The sequence below is a fragment of the Amphiura filiformis genome, chromosome 14, assembly GCF_039555335.1.
Source record: "Amphiura filiformis chromosome 14, Afil_fr2py, whole genome shotgun sequence".
NCBI lineage: Eukaryota > Metazoa > Echinodermata > Ophiuroidea > Amphilepidida > Amphiuridae > Amphiura > Amphiura filiformis.
In genome coordinates this window covers 51,746,431-51,763,730 of record NC_092641.1, presented here as the reverse complement: position 1 = coordinate 51,763,730, position 17,300 = coordinate 51,746,431, and the positions used below count along the sequence as shown (strand labels likewise).

The window sequence follows — 17,300 nt, the reverse complement described above, 5'->3', positions numbered from 1 at the left end:
TGTCTTTTCCAATCAGCAATGCCCCAATCTAGTGCCTCTACTTCATCATCAACTCCATCAAGTGCAGCGCCCTCTGGCAGCACGGCACCATCCAGTAATACCGAAGCATCGCCAAGTAACGAAGATGACATGGCTAGAACTCTCGGTGAAACACTCAATAGGTTATCGCAAAATGCACAAGAATTACAGGTAAGGCACTAGATGTGGCCTCATCCTCACTGGTGTAGTTCGCTAACCTCCACTACAGAATTAAAGCACAACATTTGACCTCAAGTTGTGAAGTATGAGTTTTGTACCCAATGCATTCAAAGGTCATTTGATTAGCGTACAAGGGTATTGGGGTTAAAGAACCGTGGTTTGATAGATGAGCATATTTGCATGAGATCATGGTGAGGGAATGAAACAAAACATTGATGAAGTCCTGTGAACGAAATGACAGGTCTTTCAACTAATTTGTGTTCATTGTGGAACATTCAGTTACACTTAATCATTCTTCATTGATTAGGCCAAAAAAAGGTTTGTCTCAAAGCTCGTACTTGTAAAATCGCGTAATTTGAAGAAAAAGAAATGCGGAAATTTTTTTTATTTCAAAAAAAAAAATTTTAAGTTTTTTCCGAAAAAATTCGGCAAAAATCAGATTTTTTTTTTCAAAATACCATAAAAATAGCAAGTCGGGAATTAAAAAAAAAATTTTGTTGGCCTTATATGGGTTGTTCCGGTCCCTAAGGTGATCCAGTGGAGCCATATCCAATTGTTAAGAAAATGTTATCGGCCTTCTCGTCGTATATTAATTTGCTCTTCACATTGCCTTGTTCCTAAATTGGATCCATGTTTTTCATTTCAGCAAGACAGTGGTATGACGGGCGATTTCATGAGGGCATTTGAAGGTATGAACATGGGCGGCGGCGACGGTGATGCAGAATTACTACCCATGATGCAAAGTATTATGCAAAATTTACTTGCAAAAGAAGTACTTTATCCATCATTAAAAGAAGTAGTTGGAAAGGTAAGTAGTTGTGGGTTTTAGTTTAGGCTAAAAATTGTTTGCATGTCTTCACCACAACTGACACTAATATCTGATTTTCCTGTACAAAAGATTACCTATCTTACCGATTACTCTTATCTTGGTGTTGGCCATGAAGATGCAAATTTGCATTCCCTCCCATTTATTAGCAAAAGCAAAGTGGTATATCAATGTGAAAAGGAGAGTTCAAGCATTCCGAAAAACATGCCTGGCATTTTTTGAATGACCTTTTGACCTTAAGGTCAGTGGTCACACATTAAAATTATTTATGACTGGCTCTTGACTAATCATGCAAGCTGTTAGATAGTGTGTATGTATGAACCAGTGCTCCTGGCTGATCCATCTAAGTGCATTGGAATTTTTTTTTTAAACCCGGATTATGATTCTCACTAAATTTTATTTAAAAGCATTTTCTTTATTTATTGTTTTTATTTTAGTATCCAGAATGGTTAACGGAAAAGAAAGATAGTATTCCACAGAGTGACCACGATAGGTATAGCAAACAACTCGAAGTGATGCAGAGACTATGTACTGAGTATGAGGCAGAGACGGATTCAGATAGCACTGATGTTAAGCAACAAAGAACTATGCGAGTTATGGATTTAATACAACAGGTAGGGCACTGGAAAATCACATTATTTTTTAGTTTCTTTCACGGTGTCATATTTTCGTATCACTATGATGGACAAAAACAACTTATGAATAAATTTTAATCATTACCCAAAGCAGCCAGTGCACATAAACGTTGAAGGAAAAAAGCCCAGTATATCTGACTGATTCAAACTGTAGACCTTTGTAATACTAGCCCAATGCTCTAACCAACTGAGAATTGAAATCGCTAGGTATTAATAATAATAATAATAATAAAAACAGCATTTATATAGCGCATTGTGAATCTCAAATTCCTCAATGCGCTTTACAGATTTAAAAACTACCAAACTTAATTTACAATAAATGATTTTAACTTAAGAATTATACAAACAATAATATGCATAAAACAGCAGACCAGCTGCAAGCAAACAACATTAGAATGGCAAGAGTAACACCAGTGAGAGGCCCACCGACAAAATCCCCAGGGGGACTGTCGGTGCACCTCACACCGGCATCATCAATACATCAATATACAAGATAAAAATACAGTTCATACATACACGCTATATAACGGTGCGCGTGATTGGTCGAGAGCCGGGCATAAACAGCGTTTATGCCCGGTGTCCCGGATGTGCGATTGCCGGGTAGGAAAAATGAAGGAAAATCATGATTTTTAATAATGTTACTTGTAATTTTTGTTATTATTTTGATGAAATAAGAATCACAAAATGTTCTGGTATGTATGAGCAGGGTTCATTCATATATTTTCATGACTAAGCGGTTGTTTATGCCCTCGGGCATAAGCGGCCCCTCGGGCATAAACAACCGTTTAGTCATGAAAATATATGAATGAACCCCTAATTTAACATAATAAAAATGACACTAATAATCTCAAAAAAGGTACACAACCATCTCCATCTTGCCATAAAGCCATATTGTAACATTTCCATAAGAAATTTGGCCCAAACAGATGAGGCAATGTAAAGAAACTCACTATATACTATCAGCGAATATGTCGCCAATGCAAGCCACTCCTTCAAGCATGGGTTCATTTGATATGCGCGTACTGTGTTGTGAACATCACATACATGTTCGACTAACATTTCCATCCAAATAATGTACAATAAATTGAAACTCTATTTTTTTTCAGATGGAAAGCTTAGGACAGCCACCACCAGATATAGTAGGGGATATGGTAAGTGACTGTGGCTTTTATCAGACCTCAAAAGCAAGATTTTTGAACCAAAGGCATACATACAGAATACCATCTGTACCATTAGGGGGGAGCATGGCTTAGTGGTTAGAATTCTTGCTAGGTCCCGGGTTTGTGCCCAGCGGGTATCAAACTTGGGTATTGACTTGGAAAATTAATTGGCAACATTTGTAGATTAAATTCAGACTTCCGCTATCGTCATGGTGCATTTAGAGTTGGGTAAATGAACTGTGAGCGAATTCCGTCCATCGGACAAGAAGAGCCATACCTGTATTATTATAGTCAGTCAGTTTTGAGTGTAGGGTGTTGACCCCTGACTCTCCCAACCAGGGTCTTAGCTGGCCACCCATCCACCCATCATTTTCAACAGGAAGTTTGCTCCAAAGACGGTTAAAATCAATGTCTTTGACAGGTGCTACATTCTAAAAATAATGCTCAAATAAGTTCTGTGAACTCAAAACAAGACCAGACTAGTAAATCAAGGCTATAGTGATAGCTATTTCTTATTCAATGGGTGCGTCTTGTAAAGAATTCACGTAATTTGATTGGTTTTCTGGTGTATAATATCTCACAATAGTTGATAGTGATATTAGTCAGGCGCGCCGCCACGCAACGGCTTGCACGCTTGTTGCTCCTCAATGATCGTAGCGATAATGCGTTCAAGCGTAATACATGTGCGAGAACTAAGAGCACGCAATTCGGTAGCTTAGATGTTCGTGATGGTTTCGTTCATTTAAAACAACAGGGATGTCCTCACAAAAGTAACTTTATTTTTTTCTGAAAAAAGGCAGTTTTTCTCGCAAAAATTACATTAAAACTGAATAAGAATGAGAATAAAAGATAGGATTTTGTCTTTTGCCTATCAATATCGTGTCATAATGGATGGGCTGGCCAATATTTTTATCGTAGTGGATACGGCTGCGCCGGCATCCACTACTCAAAATATTGGCCAGCCCATCCATTATGACACGATATTGATAGGCAAAAGACAAAATCTATCATTTATTCTCTAATTAAATTGACAGAACCCACAGAAGGTGCAGAGGTCTGGTTTATGTTTTCAGGGTCAAATTTTAGACAGGCAGTTAAGGTGAAAATGATGGGCACTTGTTAAATCTTAGCTAAGACCCTGGTCCCAACCTGTCCTGGTGTCCAAATGGATGGAAGTAAGATTCACTAGAGGATTTCTTGGGTTTTCCAGGTTTGCCAAACCTGAATAAATCAAATTCAATCAGAACCTTTCGTTTTAGAATTAAGGTTATTTTAATTATAGTTATAATAAATGTCATAAAAATGTTTTGTTTGAAAAAAAACCATGCTGAAACAAAAGAACAACAGCAGCAAACTGTAAAATTGTAACATATTTTTTATATTCTTTTCTTTCAGGGACCTGGTTTTCAATTTGATGAAGATGGTAGCCCAAGAATACCAGGGATGATCCCTGGAATGCCGCCAGGAATGATGCCGCCAGGAATGCCAAATCCTGAACAGTGCTCCATCATGTGATTATCATGTGCTCTGTCATGTGATAGACATGTGACTAGCATGACTGCAAGTTGTGATGACCAGTGTCCCAACATCAGTGCACTGACAATAATCAAACATGATCAACAGATTGATGAACAAATTGAATAAAATAGGAAATGTCTCCAGGAATGTATTGCTGAACAGTGCTGACATGTGGCTGTCATGTGATAGACATGTGACTATAGCATGATTGCAAGTTGTGATATAATGAAAGACAAAGATAAAGACAATTTATCGCGTCTGACGTCACCTGTCAATCAAACTCGAGCACGGTTTGTTTACAAGTGTCGTGATGATGACTTGCTGAACACGGATTTATAACCGGGCGCCGTATTGTTAATTTTGCACCTTTCGACATGCAAACCATCTCAAAAGTTAGGTCTTTATAGTAGGAAACTTTCTTTGGTGAAGGCACCATGTCCACAATGCCTAGAAAAGCTGCTTTTTGCCTTGTAAAAGCACGTATTTTTTCGCCATTTGCTGCTATTCCTTTTCTCCGATCAGCACCAGATAGATCGGTCTTCCTTTTTTACGCGCTGATTAACCTGTGTAAACCAATCAAGGATCGTAATTGGACAGTGACATCAGACGCGATAAATTGTTTTTATCTCTGTCTTTAATTATAGTGTCCCAACAACAGTGCGCTGATCACAACAGTTGTTGAACAAATTGAAAAAGACAGGAAGTATATTTCCAGGAATGCTTAGTATTGCTGAACAGTGCTCTGGCATGTGGTAAATATGGGACTATAGCATGATTATAATATAAGTTCTGATGACCAGTACCCCATCAGCAGTGCACTTTAATCAAACATGATCATAATTATCAGTTGATGAATAAAGAGACAATATTATATCTTCAGGAATGCAGTGTTGTAACATGTGACTGTCATGTGTTGTATCATGCAGTTGACCTTTTTTGGTTATTCCTTTGGTTAAACCCAAGATGTCGTCACTTGACATCATTCTGACTTGCGATACGCAGTAACGATGTTAGCTTAATGATGTGCTCATCGGCGTGACGTCAAATGACAACATCTCAGGTCTAATGCAAGGAATTATGGGATTTATCGAAAAGGTCAATTGTCATAAACATCCTTTACAAATTCCCCAGGATGTATTGCATAGCACAGGGATATTCCAGCTGAAATCCATACACCCTCCATAAAAGACACGACCTTAATCGTCAGCACAGGGAGTGTAGAGTTCAGATGGAGTCACCCATTCAGGTTACCCCATTTGAAATACACACTCCCTGTGTGGGAGATTAAGGTCATGTCTTTCATAGGGGATGTATGGATTTCAACTGGAATAGTCCATAACCGAGTGTTATCACCATCTGATGAACAAGTAAATTGGTATTCTAACTGATCATTGATCTATATCATGATTTACATATGGTTGACAGGTGACTAATATAGTAATAACTAACATAGGCCACACCTGTGTGTGTTTTTCGCCAACCGAGGACATTGTGTATTGCTATCTAGCCGAGGACATGTGTATTGTGTTTTCATCACCTAACCCTGGACTAAAACTAGAATTTTGACCATCAACTACTGACGGTAGTTTTTACATGTGTGGTCCTCGGTTTAAGGCAAATAGCGATATAATGCATTTAGCATGCATTTAAGGTCTTTGGCAGCAGTTTGAGATTGAGGACTGTCCTCAGTTGGAAGTAAGTCCGCAGTTTAGGGTGAAAAATCTTGTGTGTGTCCTCGTTTGCCAGCAAACATGTGTGCACTAAATTCAGGTTAGGGGCATTAAAATGTAATAGAGACCTGAACAACAGAAAAGATAAACGTTTTTCTATTTTTTATAATGGGCATGGAATCAGAAAATTTGATACCTCCTTTGGAGACTAGAAGAGGTGAATTTGATATCCCTAGCAGGCAGCGTTCGAAATAGGGCCAGTCAGCCGGCCATTGGCCTGTAACTTTTTGGCCTGGCCAGTAACTTTTCTGACTGGCATCTAGTTGCTGGCCCGGCTGGCCAGTAACTTTTTATGGTCAAGCCCGGCTGGCCTGTAACTTTTTGAGGCATATTTCGAACACTGCTAGCAGGACTAGAAGAGGCTCTTGGAATATGATATCCTTTGAGTCAGTTTTTGGATTTAGAGCTATTTTATTCCATCTGCTGGGGTGTGATTTGAGGGATGTCCTAACACTAGAAACCTTGGGTTGGACAGGCAGTGAGCTATTCCAGTTGAAATCCATATTGGAAGATATGACCTTGGCTTAATCTGCTACACAGGGAGCTTGAATTTTAAATGGTGTTACCTGAATAGGCGACTCCATTTGGAATCTACGCCCTGTGTGTGGGAGGTCAATAGGGTTATGTCTTCATTAGGGGTGTATGGATTTCAACTGGAATTAGTGTAGCCAAACAGATGTAAATTTTAATAATAAACTTTGTATTTAAACTTTTCACCACTCAACTGGCAAGTTTTAACCATGTAAATTTGTTTCCAACTCTGCAAACAACACAACTTGAATGCAAACTGTCAACCCTCTATATATAATAGGACACATGCATGTTGTCCCCTTTGTGTATAATGCTCCTTCCTGTAAATGATTTCATATATACCGATGTGCAGGCCTCAGAATTTTATCTTATTGGGGCACCCATTTTCAAGGCCACTGGGCAAAGACAAAGAAGGGCACCAAGGCCAACAAGTGATGAAGAATGCGTGGAAGCTGACAAAGATCTGGGGGAACCAAGGCCAAAACTGAAAAAGGACAGGCATTGGCCTTGATGGCCTCCCTGAAATTTGAGTCCTGCTGATGTGATTGGAATCATGGACATGATGTCACAGTGATTTATTCATCATGGCTAATTGCACTGGCTATGTTATTGATTGGCAGCCCTCGAATTAACCCACGGCACCCATGGCATTTTGCTGTGGGTGCCCATCCCCACTGCCGTAATGCCCTCAAAATATGTCCTTTACCCAAGGCAGTCACTTGCCGTGCCCTCTAATGAAGTTGCTGTCGGTGCCCCAGCCCTGCCCCTTATAAATGATAAAATCATTATAAAATCATCTATCAGACTGTTTGTGTGTGTTTTTTTCACTTTTGAGAAATTGCCTTGGTGCCTTTCTTAAATTTTCAACAGTTGCCATGATGCCCTCTTGAAATATTACAAACTGCCATGCTGCCTTGCCTTTTCAGTGAAAATCCAAGGCAATGATCAACTTGCCCTAAAAAAGTTGCCGTGCCCCTTCAGATCCTTAATTCGAGGGCTGTTGATTGGACATATTACATGTACATGCCAGTGCTGCCACTGGTCACTTATATATTTATCTAGCTTTTCAGTTTAGTGAATACAATGAATTGTGCAATTTGAGGTTTAGCAGGCTGACTGATATGAAGAGTTATTCTTTTTACAATCATCAAACATGAATCAAAAGAATCATGTGCTAAATATGTTTATAATGAGATAAGATCCAAAGTAAAGTAATGTAAATGTATTTCATTGTTTTGAGCTCCCGATTTCTGCCTGTATTTCAATTTCACAATTGGTCTATACCCAGCAAACACAAAATGGTTTTTAAAATGGTTTAAACAGGTTATATTTTGGGTTTTGGTTTTGGTAAAAGCATTTTAATAACATTAAATGTTTCAAAACATTTTATATGAAAACACATTAGTAACTATGTATTTTGATTTCACAATTGGTCTTTAGTGACACCCAGCAAACACAAAATGGTTTTCAAAATGGTTAAATGTTATGTTATATTTTGGTTTTGGTAAAAACATTTTAATAATATTAAATGTTTCAAAACATTTTATATGAAAACACACTATCACCAAAAAGTTCAAAATGTTGTCAACATTTTATTGAAAAATATTTTTTGCAAACATTTTTTGCAAAATAATTTATCTACACTAAAATAACATTATGTTAGAATATTTTGCACTAAGTTTTCAAAAATTGTTTTTGAATGTTATGAAAATGTTTTATACCCTTCATATAACCTGACATTTAAATGTGTTCTGGCAACCCTTTCTAACCTTTTGCATTTTGTGTTTACTGGGTACCAGTTGAAATCGGTACACCCCCTATGGAAGACATGAACTTAATCTCCAACACAGGGGGCTATTATGGAGTCACCCATTGAAATTCACAACACCCCCTGTGTGGAAAATTAAGGTCATGTCTTCCATAGGGTGTATGGATATCAACTGGAACAGCCCATTGCTACCTTTGGCCTATCCCAGAGAATATATATCTTACACTTCCCATAATGCATTTCATCCATATCAATTTTCTGTACTGATTTACTATGTTGTGCCACATGGGTCGATAGTGACGAAATATAGCTCAGTGAACATGAACAAAGCACACCCAGAGCTAAATATGTTTAATTCTTGACTAGCGACCCATGTTCAGCCAGTCTATTCTCAAAATGAATACAAAGGAAACATGTACGAAGTAATGGGAGCCTCATTTGTTGAAATGAGGGGGTGTTTTATGTTGCAAAGGATTCTGGGAAGATTAAGATCATTATCTACTCTTACCTATCTTGTCACATAATATTATGTATTGATATCTATCTTTTTCTTATTCCATGGAATACGCAGAAGTTCACTTTATATAATTAAACCAATTAACAATAATTTAATGTGTGTAATTGCATTTATTTTTCATTGTTATGAATATAATCATTACAAGTTACATTCACCGATTGATCAGACCAAAGTGTAAAATTTATTGAAGTTAAGGGGTACTACACCTGCCCAATTTTAATGCCTATTTTTGCATTTTTCTCAAAAATTATAGTGCATTGGTGACAAGTAAGATATGTATATTATAGGGGCAAGGACTACAACTACTGCACTGGAAATTTTATTTCAGCACAGACAACAGTTGTGGAGTTACAGTCAAAAATGAGGCAAACCCAATATTTGATCAATAAATCAATAACTACTTGCCTTGAGTTGCTGAATTTTCAGTGCAGTAGTTATAGTCTTTGCCCCTATAATATACATATCTTACCTGTCACCAATGCGCTATAATTTTTGAGAAAAATGCAAAAATAGGCACAAAATTGGCCAGGGGTGTAGTACCCCCTTAATATGTTGCTTTAAGAGTGAAGAGATTTTGTGAAAACAGAACTCTCCCCATGGAACATACCATGGGATCTATGGGGAGAGTTCTGTTTTCACAAAATCTCTTCACTCTTAAAGCAACATATTGGGCTATTCCAGTTGAAATACATACACCCCAGGAAGACATGACTTTAATCTCCCACACAGAGAGAGTGAATTTCAAATGGGGTTACCTGAGTGGGTATAATGTACTCCCTCTGCTTACCAAGTTTACTTGGGCTTTCATGATCAATAAACTTTTATATTCCAAAATCAGAATTGTTCAGTATTGAAGTGAGCCATTATAATTATAATTATATGTTGTATTCAATAACATAGGTCTACGTATACTTAACTTTACTGTCACTAATCATATAAACTCTTTATGACAATTTTACTATTGAACACTTTAATTCTAATAAACATCAGTATAATTTTGAGTTCAACGTTATGGGTTTATAATAATTAATAACAACATATTTTTATTTATCAAAATTCGACTATGGCATAGTCTACCGTCTGAAAGGATCTGTGTGATATTGAACCATATGAACTGATGACCTATAAATAGAATCATATTTTTTTTTTGTAATTGGTCTTATGAAAAACATTCCTTAGACATTGCAGATCAGTTTTGGAAAAAGTTAGCCATTTATTCATCTGTATACTATGAGGGACCATATATCAGGGTGGTTAAAAAATTTGAAATCCATTTTGGACAGCAATTTTTACCAACTTACCAAAATTTATTTCAGCTTTTTTTATTTACGTATAATTTTCCCGTGTTTTTACCTGATAAATTGATTAAGCATGCACAACTGTCATAGTCGAAGGTTCATCAGTCCGAAAACTCAATAATCCCCAATCCTAACCCCAAACCTAAAATTAACCTAAGCACCAATCCTAACCTTAACCCCAAAACTAGTGCCCTAACTCAAACCATTATCGAACCAATGGCCCATTCGGGTGGACTATAGTGGGCTGTTCCCGCTAAATCATGAGCGGGATCATGACCATTTCCATGTGATAAGTGTACTAACACCCCCTTTGCACACGCATCTACCAAGAACTCACGAACCTGAAGAAATTCTGTCACCACAAGACTTTTTCAAAATGCTTTTATTATGAGCTAGGGTTGTGGTGCCCGGGGCCAAGGATACATGATAATGGCACCCCCTTTTTGAAAAATTGTGTGGGGAGCGCATGAAAATTTGCACAATACCACTCATTTTGGTTTTGCTGGGGGGGGGGGTCCATTCATCCCCCAAGCCTGTGGTTTCTGACCAAATTAATCTCATATTTGACCATTTTAGTCCCCAAATTCTGTCGCCAAAAGGTGCTGGATCGCTATATTTTTTCCAACCCCATCTCCCCGATGTCAAAAAGAAATCTACGCCACTATGCGAAGCGTCCGAAAATTTTGAATTTTGTCGCTTGGAGGGGGCGCTGAATGGGTCAATTTGATGCCCCCCCCCCCATAAGGTGGTAGTAGTATAGGGTAATCGGTAGGATGTATTGACCTTTTAGTGACCTATGACGTCACACCGGAAGTGACGTCATAAGGGGTTCAACCACTGAAGTGACCTAAGACGTAACAAGGGGTTCAACCACTTATGACGTCACACCGGAAGTAAGTTGGAAAATGACGTAAGTGATGAAGTGATGTAACCAAGTTTCAATACGTTGTGCAAGTCTGAACGTGTCTGGATGACGTAAGAAGCGTCATGGGGTGATGTAAACAAGTCTGAATCCGTTGTGCAAGTCTGAACGTGTCTGGATGACGTAATAAGCGTCATGGTGTGATGTAAACAAGTCTGAATCCGTTGTGCAAGTCTGAACGTGTCTGGATGACGTAATAAACGTCCTTGAGGGTGGCAAACAAGTCTGAACGTGTTTGGACAAGTAAAAAATGAGTATTGCACAACTATCCCAAGACAAATTTGAAAAAAACAGAATGGGGTTGTGGAGCGAATAATATTTAAAATGACATAGATATACCATCCCTATGTAATTAGATTAGAAGTAGATGTTAAAAAATATAATAATGAAGTGAAAAAAAGGAATCTTATCAAAGTAACTGACGGTTATGCGTATGCCGATTTCAAGAAAGAATATCAACAAAACTAGATGATCCTGGTGTGATTCAACACACAACCTTCTGATCTGGAGTCAGGCGGCGCTACCATTGCGCCACAGAACCGAGCTAGCGATAGAAAGTGATATTGCTCTATTTATTCATGAAGGGACATGAAAGTGACACAAAGATAGTTTCAGAAGAAGTTATCAAACTTACCAGCCAACGCCCTGTCCATGAGGAAACAAATTCTAAAAATAGTTCCAAATGTTATATAGGTTTCATATGTCCAATGGCAATTCAAATATATGAAGGTATGTCCAAATATATCCATTGTTTGGTCTAGATGGTCAATCAGATGACTTTAAAACGATGTTATAGGGTAAAAAATAGGTGCAAATGTCCGAAAATGGTCAATGAAGACGCCATAGTTATTATGTAGTCATCTAGAATTACACAAGCTGATGAAATATCTGATATGTAAGTGGAGTCTTTTAGAGTTACACAAGCTGTATGATGAAACATGTCATATAACTTGTAATTTTAAGCCTATAACATTAGCATATCAATAATATAACATATATAACTTGTAATTTTTAGCCTATAACATTAGCATATCAATAATATACCATATATAACTTGTAATTTTTAGCCTATATCATTAGCATATCAATAATATCTGATATATAACTGAAAATTTAGACCCATATCAAAATGTATATAAGCTGAGCTTATGCTGTTTGAAAATTCACTTCGCAAAACTCTGAAAAGAAGACGTATACACTCCACTGAATAAGTTCAATCCGGCTAACAACTTTAATAGAAGAAATCTTCACTTGGCTGATTCTGAAACCATCATCCTTGCTCATCCACCATAGCATAGGTATATGCACACCACGAGCCTATAAGCCGAACTTGTGTGAAACTTTGAGAGTAAGTGTTACATTTTACTTTTTATCTCATTGTACGTCTCAAGTCTGTGTGTTTATGAAATGATCATCTAGTTGTAATATTTATTTATCGATACATGTAGTATGGCTTTATATTGGTCATTGCATCACACAAACTATCTATAAGTACAATTATTAAATTGTATATAATCCGAGCATACCCCATGTAGCTAAGTGGGAAAGCGTTTGACTGTAAATCAAAAGATCCCTGGTTCGAGTCCAGGCGTGGGGATTGTTTTGATTATTTTTTTCAAATTATATTTTTATTTTTTTATTTTTTTATTTTTTAATTGAAGTATTGATGTGTTTCAGAGATGTTATTTCTTAGTACATCAAACTTTGAATGGTATTTTTTTATTTTTTTTATTTTATTTACAACTTTTTTATTGTACGAATGACCTCTAATGGGTTTATCTTCGTACTGCCACAGACTGTTGTGGGATCGTAACACCTCATCGCATCTGCTGCTTGCCAACGCCAGATTTACCCGTTCCCCCAGATTTAAGTTTTTACATAAATCTAATATGAATATTGTTGGAAGTAGGTTCAGCATGTTTGTATCGATCATCGTGTCTGCAAATAATGAATGAGAATAAAAAAAAAGGGATTCAGACCTACTTCATTTTGACACACAAAAAAAACCTTAGCAGAAAAACATAATCATTCTTTTCTCTATAAAACTTTTTAAAAGACATTTCTTGTTTCTCTTGCAAAATTTGGTTATATGATATAAAAGTGCAGTGTCCAAGGCAATCACTACCGTGACGACACAGTGTTAAAATAACTACAAGTATGTTCTTACCTTAACAAAATAATCTAGAGAGTTGGTTCTTGACAGGCTTTTGTCCAAACGAGTTAACGCAGAAAGGGGTGTGTAACTAGGATGTAGAATCGGTTCAGGAGCGTCCAAAAGGGTTAACACAAACGGAATTGCAATGATAGGAGGGTCTGTCAAATAAATGGATATATAGACATAAATAAATAAAAAAAATAAAAAAATACCATTCAAAGTTTGATGTACTAAGAAATAACATCTCTGAAACACATCAATACTTCAATTAAAAAATAAAAAAAATAACAAAATAAAAATATAATTTGCAAAAAATAATCAAAACAATCCCCACGCCTGGACTCGAGCCAGGGATCTTTTGATTTACAGTCAAACGCTTTCCCACTTAGCTACATGGGGTATGCTCGGATTATATACAATTTAATAATTGTACTTATAGATAGTTTGTGTGATGCAATGACCAATATAAAGCCATACTACATGTATCGATAAATAAATATTACAACTAGATGATCATTTCATAAACACACAGACTTGAGACGTACAATGAGATAAAAAGTAAAATGTAACACTTACTCTCAAAGTTTCACACAAGTTCGGCTTATAGGCTCGTGGTGTGCATATACCTATGCTATGGTGGATGAGCAAGGATGATGGTTTCAGAATCAGCCAAGTGAAGATTTCTTCTATTAAAGTTGTTAGCCGGATTGAACTTATTCAGTGGAGTGTATACGTCTTCTTTTCAGAGTTTTGAAGTGAATTTTCAAACAGCATAAGCTCAGCTTATATACATTTTGATATGGGTCTAAATTTTCAGTTATATATCAGATATTATTGATATGCTAATGATATAGGCTAAAAATTACAAGTTATATATGGTATATTATTGATATGCTAATGTTATAGGCTAAAAATTACAAGTTATATATGTTATATTATTGATATGCTAATGTTATAGGCTTAAAATTACAAGTTATATGACATGTTTCATCATACAGCTTGTGTAACTCTAAAAGACTCCACTTACATATCAGATATTTCATCAGCTTGTGTAATTCTAGATGACTACATAATAACTATATGGCGTCTTCATTGACCATTTTCGGACATTTGCACCTATTTTTTACCCTATAACATCGTTTTAAAGTCATCTGATTGACCATCTAGACCAAACAATGGATATATTTGGACATACCTTCATATATTTGAATTGCCATTGGACATATGAAACCTATATAACATTTGGAACTATTTTTAGAATTTGTTTCCTCATGGACAGGGCGTTGGCTGGTAAGTTTGATAACTTCTTCTGAAACTATCTTTGTGTCACTTTCATGTCCCTTCATGAATAAATAGAGCAATATCACTTTCTATCGCTAGCTCGGTTCTGTGGCGCAATGGTAGCGCGTCTGACTCCAGATCAGAAGGTTGTGTGTTCGAATCACACCAGGATCATCTAGTTTTGTTGATATTCTTTCTTGAAATCGGCATACGCATAACCGTCAGTTACTTTGATAAGATTCCTTTTTTTCACTTCATTATTATATTTTTTAACATCTACTTCTAATCTAATTACATATAGGATGGTATATCTATGTCATTTTAAATATTATTCGCTCCACAACCCCATTCTGTTTTTTTCAAATTTGTCTTGGGATAGTTGTGCAATACTCATTTTTTACTTGTCCAAACACGTTCAGACTTGTTTGCCACCCTCAAGGACGTTTATTACGTCATCCAGACACGTTCAGACTTGCACAACGGATTCAGACTTGTTTACATCACACCATGACGCTTATTACGTCATCCAGACACGTTCAGACTTGCACAACGGATTCAGACTTGTTTACATCACCCCATGACGCTTCTTACGTCATCCAGACACGTTCAGACTTGCACAACGTATTGAAACTTCGTTACATCACTTCATCACTTACGTCATTTTCCAACTTATTTCCGGTGTGACGTCATAAGTGGTTGAACCCCTTGTTACGTCTTAGGTCACTTCAGTGGTTGAACCCCTTATGACGTCACTTCCGGTGTGACGTCATAGGTCACTAAAAGGTCAATACATCCTACCGATTACCCTATACTACTGGTGGTATATATCCATTTTCAAAAAGCTGGTGCAAATTGGGTCCCTCAAAATTTGTCATGCGTAAGGGAGGGGGCAATGATTTTTTAGCAGGCCAAGGGGGGGGCAAGCAAATTTTGGCACACCTTTTGGAAATTAATGATTATCATTTACCAAGCCCCTAAGACGTCCAATAGAAAGCAGAGTTTCTGATCTGAGTCCTCAAGAACGGTTTCACGAACATTGACATAATTTTGGCAAGGGGTAATTAATTGCACATTATCCGTTTATGGACTTTCAAAAGACCTACCTAGACATGCAGAGAGGGGCCTGCCTCAGGATAAAAGGCCTCCCACGGTTCCTGTCCCCACCCCTCCCCCGCGCCTTTAGGTACTTGATTTTTCCCCGACACTGGTTTTTATCAGGCCATTTTCCACCAGGAAGATCCTTGATTTTGACTGTTCGCAGCTCCAAAAGACCCCTATTTGAGTGCAGTTCCAACACTCCCGGTACGCCGTCAGCTCCCCCCCCAATTTGCAGCAGCTAAATTCCGGGATGTTAGGTTTTAAAAAAATGCTTAATGTAGGCCGCCTAAAACTTGATGCAAAACATTCTAATACAATGTTGTTAAATGTTGCCAAAATATTTTGCAAAAATGTTATGTTTGCCAAAATAGGCCTATATACAATATGAACATTTTGACAACATTATTGTAATGCTTTTATACGTTTTAAAAATGTTTCATGATCTTTATGATCCGACATTTTAACTATTATTAAAATGTCTTGACGTGACCCAAACCAAACTGGGTTAAAACGTTTATCGTTTACAAACACTTTTCTATTTGCAGTAGGGTTAAGGACATCTCTCGTGCACGTACATCGTGTGGGGGGTGTGGGGGGGGGGCAAATATTTTTTGGCATGTCAAAAGGGTGGTAAAGGTTTTGGGGCACGGGAGTGCTTTTTTTTTGTCACGGCCCAAGGGGCCGGGGGTGGGGCAAGCGAAGGTATGGCTGACCAAGTGAATTCGGTACACATGATTACTGCACATCCCCTTTACATTGCCTTATCATAGGCCTAATGAGCACAGCGAGCAGGAAATTTTGTATAGAGCATGTTCCTAACGTTTTCCTAACATTTTTTGGGCGTCAGTATTAAAATGTTTGCGTAAATAGGCCTATAGAAGCTTATAGAAACTTTGCCTCATCCCCGTGCCAAAGAAAATCGCTTGCCCCACACTTCGGGGGGTACTCCAACTTTGGAGGTGACGCGTATGTAGGGCTAGCTGTTAAGACCCCCTTTATCAGCATCGCTGTCACCCAAAGACCCCATATTTTTTACGAACACATGCTCTGTCACCCGAAGACCCCTATTTTTCCATTTGATCTGTCACCCAAAGACCCTTACAAGTTCAATTTGAACAGCAATTTTCTTTTATCACTGATTTTGTTACTTATTTTGAAAAAACAATGAAATTTGAATTAGAACTAGAAATTCGATTTTCGAGGTTTTTGTGACGCTGTTTCGGCTCTCACCCAAAGATTTACACTTTTGCTCTCACCGAATGCCAAAAATCATGCTCTCACCCATTGACCCCATATTTTTTACATTTTGCTCTCACCGAATGCCCCTTTGTGCGAAGTGCCAACCCTACACCTATATCCATTTCATATTGAAGTGCCCCCCCCCGGGTTGCCCCCTTTCGATCTACCAAAAATCTTTTTCCCCCCTTTTTGCCTTAATTGACCACGGTGGGTAGGGGCCTAGGCCTACAAAATTATTGCACCTACCCAGTGGCGTAACTAGGGTTGGTAGCGCCCGGAGCAAAAACAAAATTGGCGCCCCTCCCGAGAATATAGACGCGGCCGGGCGGGCAGTGGCGTAGTTAGGGGTTAAGGATACATAGGCCTAATGGCTGCATTCTTGAAACCATTGCGCGTGAAAATTTGGAAAAATAAGGCCTATAGC

At 37.7% G+C, this 17,300-nt stretch overlaps 1 protein-coding gene and 3 non-coding genes across 5 annotated transcripts in view; 3 read left to right on the top strand and 1 right to left on the bottom strand.

Annotated features, from left to right (window-relative positions):
- Window positions 1-8,973, top strand: part of LOC140170279 (peroxisomal biogenesis factor 19-like) — a 39,320-nt gene extending 30,347 nt beyond the window's left edge. The window contains exons 4-9 of one of the 2 annotated variants that reach the window (XR_011861517.1): window positions 17-189; window positions 845-1,006; window positions 1,462-1,638; window positions 2,766-2,810; window positions 4,215-6,246; window positions 6,418-8,973. Coding sequence is in view for 1 of the 2 variants with exons in the window: in XM_072193647.1 (XP_072049748.1) it covers window positions 17-189; window positions 845-1,006; window positions 1,462-1,638; window positions 2,766-2,810; window positions 4,215-4,334 (677 nt within the window). In the remaining variant the exon portion in view is untranslated. Of the gene's footprint in view, window positions 1-16; window positions 190-844; window positions 1,007-1,461; window positions 1,639-2,765; window positions 2,811-4,214 lie in introns of both variants that reach the window. The other variant, XM_072193647.1, reaches the window with a different exon arrangement.
- Window positions 8,974-12,628: 3,655 nt separating this feature from the next.
- Trnay-gua (transfer RNA tyrosine (anticodon GUA)) lies at window positions 12,629-12,700 on the top strand. The gene has a single exon. It is a non-coding gene; the product is annotated as a tRNA-Tyr (tRNA).
- An 885-nt stretch (window positions 12,701-13,585) lies between these two features.
- On the bottom strand, window positions 13,586-13,657 carry Trnay-gua (transfer RNA tyrosine (anticodon GUA)). Its single transcript has one exon. It is a non-coding gene; the product is annotated as a tRNA-Tyr (tRNA).
- A 984-nt stretch (window positions 13,658-14,641) lies between these two features.
- Trnaw-cca (transfer RNA tryptophan (anticodon CCA)) lies at window positions 14,642-14,713 on the top strand. Its single transcript has one exon. It is a non-coding gene; the product is annotated as a tRNA-Trp (tRNA).
- The last annotated feature ends 2,587 nt before the right edge of the window (window positions 14,714-17,300 follow it).